The sequence below is a fragment of the Eimeria tenella genome, genomic scaffold, assembly GCF_000499545.2.
Source record: "Eimeria tenella Houghton genomic scaffold, Eth_scaff22, whole genome shotgun sequence".
In the NCBI taxonomy this organism is placed as follows: domain Eukaryota; phylum Apicomplexa; class Conoidasida; order Eucoccidiorida; family Eimeriidae; genus Eimeria; species Eimeria tenella.
Window position 1 is genome coordinate 267,440 of NW_013542053.1, and position 11,254 is coordinate 278,693.

An 11,254-nucleotide genomic window follows, 5' to 3' on the forward strand; every position below is an offset into this window, starting at 1 on the left:
GCCGCTCCTGTTTCTGCTGCAGCCCATAGTCTGCCTTCGTTTTAATTCTAGAAACGTACAATGCCTGTAGCAAAGGGTTGGAAGCAACTTTGTCTCCTTTGCGCAGTGAAGTATTGGCTAAAAGCTCTTCAGCATAATTAGGCCGCTGCCGCCACCAATGCTGCTGCTACTGCTCGCCAGTCACAGCAGCCACAGCGCTACACCATAGTAGCGCTGCAGCGCTAAAAACTTCAATTAAAAATCATTCAGCTCATTAAAACTTTTGTTTGCCGTTTGCAGATTGTCGCTTAACAGTGGTTCCTTGGCTGCGCATGAGGGGCCCCCCGAGGCCCTGCTGCCCTCGCAACTGGTCTTGGTGTTGCTGCTCCACTTTCTGTGCCTCACGTGACCCCTCCCCTAGCCATTTGTCCCAGGAGAAGCAGAAGTTAAAGCAACTTGAGCATCTCCCGCGCAGAGCCGCAGCGCGAACGGCGGCGGCAGCGCGGCAGCCATCGTCAGCTGCAGCTGCAGCAGCTACTGAACCTTTTAATGCGAGGCGGTTGACGGCAGGTATGGCGGTGCCGTTCCAGGGTTTTGGTGTGCCTAAGACTCAACAAGCTGAGCTTTAGCGGTGTAACGTGGCCTTTCACTCCACGGGCAGAGTACAGTGGAGAAAAACAGCAGCAGAGCACTGGAGGGCTGATATTGCACTAAAAGCCTCAGCGGCCACTACCGCCGCCTCAGCAGACAAAGCAGGGAGGAGAGAAGCAGCAGAAATCGGGATATGCGCGTCCCTCTGCAGCAATGCCATCATTGTGTAGCCTCCTTCTGGCGTTAATTTTGCTGCCCGTGGCGCTCGTTGTGTTTGCGGTGTTGCTAGTCTTCCTTCTGCTGGTGCTGCTGATTGCCGGGGTGTTTGGGTGTGTGGGTTCGCTGTTGAAGCCTTTAGACAAAGACTTAGCGAACTACCTGTACCACATGCCTTACGGCGGTGTGCCAAAAACAAACAGCAGCAAAGGCAGTAGCACCAGACGCAACGAAAGAAGGCAGGTTGCCTCAAAACGCTCTGAGGACTGCTGTGGAGGCAGACGCGATCCGGTGCTTCCAGGCAGCAGCAACACTGGTCCTTCTTTTGCACCTGCATCAGCCACAGCAGCGGAGACAGCACCTGTAACCGAAGCTGGCACAGGGGCTCCTAATGCAGCATCACAGAAAAGCCTCCACCGGGACGATAGCAAGATCAGTAGCAACAACGGCAGGGATTTTTTGTGCCAGAAAAAACAACAGCAGAGTTCTCGGCGCCACAGCCCGGTCCCAAAGGCGGCATGTGACGCAGTTTAAAGCTGACACAGTAGCAGCAGAAGCAACTGCAGGGCGTGTTGCGCCATGCCTAGCAAGAGCTGTGGCTACAGTCTTCGACCGATTGCAAGCAGCAATAAAGGCAGCAGCAAGAACAGCACAGCAGCAGCGAGAAGTGCGGCAACAGTAGCAGCACATTCTCTACGGTGGCCCACAACCGAGACGCGCAGCCGATGTAAGAGGAACAGGGCAACAACTTAACAGCAGCAGCAGTAACGCGTCAACGACATCGAAAAGGCCAGCGCAAATGGAGAGCCCTCAAGGGGATGAGCACGATTTCAAGAAGGCAGGTATCCTGTCAACAGGCGCGTGCAGGCCTTCAGAAACAGAGGGAGGCCTAGCAGCAGCAACTGCTTGCTCTTCAGCTGGAGCAGCTGGAGCAGCAGGTGAAGGGAACGTGGGGAACAGCGGAATGTGCGGATCGTGGGGAGTGGTGACTGCAGACGACGCTATCTCAACGAGCACTGCCTTGGTAGAGCGGCCAGATGCCTCCTCAGCGGGGCCTTCTGGTGTTACTTCTAGTTCTGATGGTGACGAGGACAAAAGAACCCACGCAACAAGGGCAGGCAGCGAAAGGCGCGCGACTGAAGGCGTCTGTCGCGGGATGAGCGCTCCTGAAAGCACAGCAACTGCAACAGAAACAGCAGAAGATGCACCTGCAGCAGCAACAGATGAGCCAGCACCGGCTGACGAGGCAGCAGCAACTGCGGACGTATCGTTGTGGTCGTTTTGGCCGTCTGATTGGCAGGTGCTGCCTCTCAACAGGCTTGCAACTCTCATAATTGAAACGCTTGTATCAGGTGGCACCTCTCTGCAGCGAGATAGCAGCAAACACAGCAGCAGAACGAGCAGCAGCCGAGGCCGGAGTTCTTATAACAGCAGAGATTCATCTTTGGAGCACTGGCGAGACCGTCGCAGCCGTAATTCACGGCTGCGACACAAAGAGCAACGCGGTGAGCTGAGAGTGTACCCGCTGCCGTTGCATTGCTGCTACTTCCGCTGCAATTGCTTTGCCGGTGCTTCTGTTGCAGCCCCTGTTGGTGGCACTCCTGGGGAAGCTGCCGTTGCTGATACTTTTGCTGGAGTTATGTTTGCCGCTGGCGTTGCAGCAGCTGCTTTCAGTGTATGTAGTACTGCAGCTGTTGCTAGTGCTGCGCATGCGATGGCCGGTGCTTTGTTTACTGTGGCAGCTGCCTTCCTTTCTCACGGTGTGTATACGCTGATGTTTTGGGTGGCGCTACAGATGCTGGTGAGGTGTCGTCGTCAGAGGGGACTGTGGAGTCGCCTTGCAGCTGCTGCAGCAGCAGTGGCTGCACCAGTAGTGACAGTGGGGGAGACAAGAGTCTCTTAGTGGGAGGCGCGAGCAGCCGGAGGCTTCAGAGCAGCAAGGCTCATAGACAGCGGAGCCGCTTTTCTCACCAGCGGCTGCTGCGGAGGTCTTCCAGACGTCGAACGCCGCATGGGGCTTCGACTACTGACCCTGCTACTGGCAATAGCAGAAGCAGCAGCAGCAGCAGCAGATGCTTTAGCAGGGACAGCAGTGGGTGCCAGGATATTAAAAACGCATCTGAAGAAAACAAAGACAGCGGGGGAGAAGAGGAGACTGACAGTCTTCGACCCTCGTTACAAAATTGGATGGGGACACTTGGCTTGCAAAATGTCCCTTTAGAAAAAGTGATCATACCAGGCAAGTTGAGAAGGCCAAGAACGAACGGAAGACAACTGCCATTGGACAAATTAGGGCTTAGAAGCCAGCAGATAGGGGAGATTTACTGAAGACAGCAGCCGACACAGACAGAAGATAATAGGTCAGATAAAGGGACAGTGAGGGATAAAGAGAAAGGCAGACAGACACGAAGAAGTTGATGGAATGAGACCCTAGCGGAGGCACAGACGTAGACAAGCAAAGACGCAAGTGAGGGACATGCACTCGGCGTGTTTACAGAGTAATGGAAGCTTGAGAGAGCTAAAGTCAGGAATCAGAGAAGCCGTAGAACGAAGCTCGCAGCCTTAAGCCAGCAAAAATTGACAGAGTCAGGGAAAAGCAGCTTAAGATTAACAAGAGAAGATACTTACGAGGAAAATTGCACAGGGTGCAACGCAAACAAAAAACAGACAGAATGGTGGGGTTAGTAGCAGACGGAGAAGGAAGATGTGAAACATATGAATGCTTATGCGCGTTCTTTACTCCTGCAGCAACTCATAACAGCGCCTCTTGGAGGGTAGCGAGGCTCAACGAACAACAAGCGTATTACAGCCGTCTTGTGCAGGTCTGGGTAAGCTGTCAGGTAAGACGCCTCTCAGTAGCTCAGCAGCGAGACAAGGTATTAGTTTGGATGTAATGTTGGCATCACTGTTGGTCTTCTTGCAACAGCTGTTTTGTCGCTGCTGCTGTCTTTGGCACCAATCCTGCCATTGCTCTTGCTGGTGACGTCACTATTGCTACGCTTTTTTCGATGGCGATTGGTGTTAGTTTAATGTATACTATTCTTTTTAATAATGATGTATCGCCGTTGCTACGCATTTTGTTTCGATGGCGAGTGGCTTTAGTTTAATGTATACTATTTTTTTTATATAGTACCTTTTGTGAGCTCGCTTGCTGGTGCTACTGCAGTCTGGGTGCGTGTAACCGGGCGTCTCTGATTTCGCAATTCATTTGGTGCATTCTTACTTACGGCTGACTATTTACTGCCCCTTTGTTGCAGCAATTGAGCATCTACGAGCAGTTACGCAGGGGCATTAGGTGGCTCGACTTGCGCTGTTGTAAGAGCCTCGAGTCAGTCACGCTGGCACCCCGCCTCCGGCCCCGTCGGCGGCACCGCAACGCCGCCGCAGCAAGCCTCGGTCGTCGTCTCTCCCTGCGTTTCGCTGCTGCGGCCGCTCCAGGAACGAGCAGCAGCAGCAACATTTCAAAGTGCAAGTCTAGCTCCCCATGGGCAGCTGCAGAAATGAGCGCAGCAGGTATCACAGAAGAACCGACCCGTACGACCGCTGCTTCACTCTGTTCCATGTCTCCCACCTCGAGGGCTTCAAAAGGACATGGGCACCAACATGCCCACATTGATGACTATCATCCGCACCATCAGCATGAGCTGCAACACCAGCTGAAAAAGACTGAAGAATACGAGGTGGCAGGTGCCAGCCATCAAGAGCAGCAAGAGCATGAGCACCAAGATATGCCTGTGTCGGCGGCTGAAGAGGGAAAGAGCACATCTTCTCACTGCCACCACCACCACTCGAAGCGCGTCCTCAGCGGGCAGCAAGGTGTTGCCTCTGCTGCAGCAGCTGCAGCAGCGCACAGGGACCTTGCTCTAGCAACCGGTGCGCGACGGGTGACAGTGGCAAGGGAAATGGAGCAGGCAGGCGTCCCTCTCCACCAGTCTATCCCCTTTTGCGCTCATGGAGGCGTGCTCACCGTCCCCTTGGCAAGCCTTTCGTTCCTACTGCTGCTGCTGCACCGATTTTCACTGTATTGGAGCTCCGTTGTTGGCAATTACGTTGTTGCCTGTTCCTGTTTGGAGCAGCTGCATTAAGGTCGCCCCTTTGGCTTTTTTCTCCTGTTACTTTGTGTTATGTGGTGCTCTGTTTTGTTCTGAGGTGCCTGGGAGAGAAAATTCACCGGAATCATGGGTGCATACGTCTGCAGATGAGGGTTTTCGAGGAAGTGCATGCATTCCTTGTCGCACATCCCACGGAGGTTGTATTTTTAAGTTGTGTGCCGGACGAAGGCGTTGTGGGAGAGACCTTTTGCCGCTTGAAAGAAATATCCGCGACGGAGGTCCTCTTCTGCGTTGCCGCCTCTCTCGGGGACTTCCTAGGTCCTGGCCTGGAAGAGGGAGTGACTTTGGCGGACTTGGTGCAAAGGTTTGTCAGGCTCTGCTCAACCCTTTTCTTGCATGTCCTCCTCTGCATCTGTCTCTGTCACGTATCTACTGTTCGCTGAATGTGGCCACACTCACATACACAGCGTGTACATCTGCGCAGACTTCTGTTGCTGTGTTCCTTAATCGTGTGGGGGCTGCAGAGGCCAGCGGTTGATTGTGCTTTGGGCGCACCAAGAAAAATGTCTTCCAGAAGCTCCCAATTTCCCATGCAAGAAGGGTCCTCTTTGTTCTTGTCGGTCGGTCAGCGGGGGCCAGCACTGCTACGCGTCTCTGGTTTCCGACTGGGTGGACAAAGTTGCGCCCGTGAGACGCCCTTACAGCTCCCTACGAGATGTTTGTGTGTCTCTGTCAGCGTTGATGCCACTGTGAATTTTCCCCTCACTATGTGCGCATATCCGTCTGCCCCACCATTTGGTTCGCCTCTTGCTTACGTCGCTTTGCCGCCCCCTTGTATCCCCTGCCGTTTAGACTCTCACGCTTTCTGTACACTTCTTAATGTTATATTTTTCGTAGTTTGTGTGCTTTTCGTTGATATGCGGCCCCCTTAACAGCATTAGCGTCGATCTCACATTCCTCTTCAGTGCTTCTTTGCCTCAGATCTTCTCTGCCGCCAACCGTTCTGGAGGCCCCGCTGTTTCCAACCAGGAGAGAGCTACAGAAACCACCGAAGATGCGAGTGCCTCAGGCCCTCCAGCTGTTGCAGCTACAGACAGCGCCACCTGTGTAGCCGCATCAGCCAGATGCGGCAGAAACAACCCCGCGGAAAGGGGGACCGCCACTTCTGTGGCAACAGCGGCTGCAGCTGCAGCAGCAGCAGCGTCTGGTGCTACTGCCTCTGCAGCAGCAGCTGCTGCTGCTGCTGAGGCCTTTGCAGTCACGGCCAGTGCTGCAGCAAACACAGCAGTAACAGCAGAAGGCGTAGATACGCAGCGGCGCACACGGATAACATCATTCGTTTCGTCTCCATTTCAGGCTGGCGGGTCACGTGTGTTCAAGTCTTTCTATAGGACAAGTACTTTGCACCCAGAGGAACTCATCAAAAATTTGCTGCGGTGGGCATCCGAAGAGCAGCGGTCGATGGCGGTGCAGAAACGGCAGGCAGCAGCCCTGAAACCCGTAGCTAACAGCAAACCCCAGCACAACCCCATCACCTTCCGCATGCTCTGCGGTGAGTTTGTTGCTGGTTTTGTCGCTGCCACCGCACCTGCTGTTGCTGTGGTTGCTGCTATAGTTGTCATTCTTCGTGAGTCGGTAATAGGTTCTTGCATTCCCCGCACCACTACGGTTGTACCTCCATCCTGCCCATTTGACGCTTTATGGTTCCATACAGGAGAAGTGACGGCTCCTCGTCGATTTGCCGAATTGCCATTCATAAAATATTGGCTGGGGCAAGGAGTCGCCGTCTGGAAAGACAAGCCTGTAGGCATCAAAACAGCAGCCAAAGCAGCAAATAAAATGATTTTGAGGGAGCTTTTGAAGCCTCTCCTGCAGCAGGTCCAAGACTGGGCTGGCAGCTCGCCGAGTAGTAGCAGCAGCCGTAGTGGAAATGATGCTGAGCGTAGACAAAACCCGCTGGAATATATAAACGCCTTCTCACACGACTTTGCAGACCGCCGCATTGTGACCCTCTTGCTGCGCATCAACTGTGCTATGCATTGCATCCATGAAGAGCCTCGTACTCTATAAATAGCAAACGCTCCAGCGCAATCATTGTCGCTGCTGCTGCTGCTCCTGCCAGCAACGGACCTAGTGCAGTATGACTCCGCGGCACGGCATTAAAGCCGCACATAGTGGAGGGGCAGAGCGCTGAGTGGAGACGCTTTCCTGCCGCATCGAAGCGTTGGCGTGTTTTACCTCTTGCTAAGAAACTTGGCGGCAGCCGCAGCAGCAGTGAGCTTGAGAAGTACCAGTAGCGGCAGGTTGGTGGCCTCTTGTTTTTTTTTCCAGAGTGGATCTTGAGGGGTTTTAAATTTCTTTCCTGCCTTCCTTTAAGCTGGTCGCTTGGTTCTTCTCTGCTTTGCCTTTAAGCACGTACATTTTGCGTCAGCGTTACGGACGCGCAAAGCCAGCTTCAAAATGGGCAAGTGCCCCCACCAGCAGGGGCAGTAAGGATAAATGCTCATTGAGACGCTTTGTGCACTAACGATGAATCTGTAACGAGCAATGCGTCTTCAGACACCTAAGCGTCTGCGCAGACAAGAGTTAATAATGATGGCTGTGAGATGCAGCACAGCGTACATCATGGGAAGGCTTTCATGGGGCCCGTAGGACGAATGGGCTCATGTGTGCCTCTTACGATTCGGTGGCTTCATTCGTTGAGTACTCACTGTCGGCGAGCCGCCAGGCTGCAGTGCGCTTGCTCTGCATCCTGATTGCTTGCCGAGCTCGCCAGCTGGCATCGAAGGGACCCTTTCTTTCGCATTGGCATTTTCAAGTAAATTGTTTAGTTTCGCATCACATGTAGGCAGGGGAGAAGCTCTGCTGCAGTACTTGCCCCCACATGACTGCTGCAGCTGCTGCCTCTTCTCCATCCTGAGCGTCTTTGTCTTTCCGTCAGCTTTGAAGTGCATTGGTCATACACGCCTGCGATTGAGATATGCTCGAGTGCCATGCCCCTGGGATCGCCAGCTCCAGTCCCTTTTCCTACTCACCGTGGGGTTGAACCTGGCCAAAGCTAACTCTACCCTGCGAACGCAGTGTGTTGTTCCCTGTAATGAATATTTTGGAGTTCAGTCACATGGTAAACATTTGCCTCTGTAGGAAATAGGGCACAAGCAAAGCGAAGAGCAAAGGGAACAAGTAGATATAGGCAGCCTTAACGCTGAGATTCTGCTGAAATTCTAGGAAATGTCTAAATGCAGTCCATGGATGTCATTTGAAAATTACGCAGACCTCATCCGCAACGTGGGCCTGAGCCCATGTTGCGGCTAAGGTCTTAAACACACTGGATCTACTGATTTGAAAAACGACAACCGACATAAATTTACAAGCCGACGACAGTTAATTGGCGTTGGAGCTGTTGAACGCATCGTTACTTGAATGCCTGAAGACATAGGCAAGTACCCCCATTATGACGAAGCGTGCTGCTACGTATGTGTTTGCCACCGCTGTGTGCGTTTGCAGAGAACGGTGGTAACCTCCACCGCTAACTCATTTCTTCCAAGGAACTACTACAATTTCTGCACCGCTTCGGCAGTCAGGCTGTGCTTCGTTACCCGTGCCTGCTACCTTTCCGTAGTTCCGTGGAGCAGTTTGACTGCCCTCTCTCTACCGGGGAAGTAGCGAGGTACAGCGGTGGCATACGTATGCAAACTGGATGAAAACAACAAAAGCGCAGCACGTGGGAGCTTCCAGACCCCATCTTTTGAAGAAAGCGCATTCCTAGCTTGCTACTGACTTTACCCTCCGCTCCCGTATCGATGTGAGAGGTAGCAGACGGTGTTTCTCCGCTGCAGGACTGCAAAGCAAATGTGAGTGCTGCAGTTGTGTGAAACCAGGGTCACTTGTAGTTCGCTGGTTTGCCATCTAACGAGCTGAGCTAGACGCAAACAGCGACGTGAACTAGTAATCCCCACAACACCTCCAATGCTGCCACGTCGCGGCTGCATACGCCTTCCATGCCAACGAGCTAGCTAGCTGAAATGGAGGGCACTTGTGGAACCATGAGACAGTTCACCATTCAGTTCTCAGTGAAACGGATGAAACAACGAGAAATTCCTGCGGAGCACAGGAGGGACCTCAACTGGCCGCCCGCCAGCACCTCAGCTGTTAACAGTGGGCCAGCTTTTGGTCCTTAAAAGCCTGCGGCCAGCAAAAAGCATTCTGCCGCTAAGGCGCCGAAAGACAGAAAACTCTGTTCACCTTGAAATGGGCAACGACAGAACACTGATTTACGTGATCCTGTTGGCCTTAGGATTCCTCAACGTAATGATCCATCAGGCAGACAACTTGCAGTTCACTCCACAATTCAGATAGCTAGCCAAGCAGCACATGGTTTGAGGCTGCAATGCGCTACACAGCTTCTCATAGCTAACATGCACACCAAACTTTGGATGCGTCGACCTTGCACCGTACAGCTCCTCTGCTGACTGGAAACCCTGCATGGGCTGCGAACAGAGCTGTGCTCGTTGCAATTCAACCCTTGTTCTGCTCTGTAGGAGGCGGGCTGTGCTGTTCCTGTTGCAAGGGGTCTTGCGTACGTTGCACTGTGATCGTGTGCTGAAGCTGGTTCTCTGCCGAGCGTGCAGGATCAGCGGAAGCTGACGCCCGCCGTTCTACGGCAGTCCCCGACGCGACGAGCATGCATATGCCATGTACAAATGACCAGATAATGCCCACAACAAGTATCGTCGTGAGGAGTTGCAGCAAACCTGTGACAAGCATTCGTCGTCGCGTCGTCATGCACGAACAGATCATCGTGCCCAGTCCACACGGAAACAAAATGTTCAAAATCCCCCCAACGATGAGCCCTTGCCTTTCCTTATCATTCCTAGGGGGAAGAACCTGCATCCAGCCAGATAATCAATACAGACAATCCTTTCAACTTGGTATGTCAAGATTTGCAAAAATGAACATCTGGGACCAACATCAGCAGCAACGGACCTCGCTTTCGTCGGTATGGAAAAGCGTGAATGAAGCTAAACGCCCACTTAATTTATGCGCTTATCTGCTGTTTGGTGCAAGCCATCACAAGCGTGCTACTACACATAGATCAGCAAAGTGTAGACTGCCGGAGCAACAGACGGGAGTACGGGCAGCACTTAGGGGAACGCTAAGTTCACTTGTGTAGCAAAATCAGCTCTTAATGCCGTACGACGCAGCATCCAGCCGACTCAGAATCGTCCGACATCTTCACCTCCTTTCCAATGCTCGCCAAAAACGTTCACAGCTGCTAAAACCAGACGGCGGGATGTTTGGCTTCCGCTGCGAGAAACAGAGATGCCACTGAAGGATTTGCACCCACACGAAAGGCAATGCCACACAAAGGAGAACTGTGAGATGATGGGCAGTACAACAGGAGAAGGCAATACGGTCAGCCGGTTTGCCGTGCTGGAGACGACATTATGTTCTTCTTGAGGCCACCTTCGGTAACCACAACGCCTGCTCAGTACTTCTGCCCGTTTTCATCACTTTGAAAACAAGATACATGCTTTGCTTCAATTTTAATCTGAACAGCTGCCTCATTACCGCATTTGGTACTAAGGAACTGCGCAGGCAACTGCTGAAGTGCTCTGTGCGGTGCTGTCATGCGTACCCCATAACATGTTCTCTTCTCTGTCGCTTACCTTTTCTTTTCCTACCCCCCATAATTCCGAGTTTACAATCAATCTGTAGCATAGAAGTGCTTGAATATGCATCTAAAATGGAGCTATTAAAAGCTGTGTATTCGTGCTACAACGGAACAAACCGGTTGCTGACCAAAACGTCTGATCTGATTCTGTTTACGCACTTTTAACGTTCATCAGGGGCCTGATGGGTATAATGTGCATCTTCCCCAATTAAAGGCATTTTTCGGGCTTGATGAGGGCTTTGTTAAACCCAAATAACCCTGACTTATTATCTGAACAGTCTGTGCCAGTTCCGCCGTGTCTCAAGGTTTGTCTGAGCACGTACAATCGCCGCTCGCGGCAGGCACTGATTTCTCCACAATTTCAAGCACATCTAAAATCAAAAATCCACTTTTCATTTGCCCAGTGTCTTTGCAATCGCTATTTTCACACCAGGCGGGCAAGCACAGTTCCTCGATGCAAACAACTCCTTTATGGGTCGCGTCCTGCTCGTTCCTCAGAGTACTTTTAAGGCTTCACTGGTTCTTCTGCGATACATCCTGCGGAATCTGTTCCCAATGAGCTACTCAAGGATGTGTTTAGTCTGTCTATGTCGCGCAGCTGTAGTTCTAGGGGCCCACAGAGCCTGTTGAAGTCTCTCCAGGTTAGCAGGCACTGGCCACATAACCAGACGACCAGGTGTTTTGGACACATTGTGCGGGACGCACCGTTGAGGGCGTTTGCGTAGTTTAGTATGTCCAAAAC

General features: G+C 52.5%; 1 protein-coding gene across 1 annotated transcript; it reads left to right on the forward strand.

The window, feature by feature from the left end:
* Positions 1-1,585: 1,585 nt before the first annotated feature.
* Positions 1,586-6,908, forward strand: ETH_00015935 (uncharacterized protein; the record flags this gene model as incomplete). The annotated part of the gene is made up of 7 exons (XM_013374675.1): positions 1,586-2,291; positions 2,582-3,025; positions 3,535-3,626; positions 4,044-4,763; positions 4,985-5,202; positions 5,363-5,525; positions 5,820-6,908. 7 exons carry the CDS (start codon positions 1,586-1,588, stop codon positions 6,906-6,908), a joined length of 3,432 nt encoding a protein of 1,143 aa, XP_013230129.1.
* Between the last annotated feature and the right edge of the window lie 4,346 nt (positions 6,909-11,254).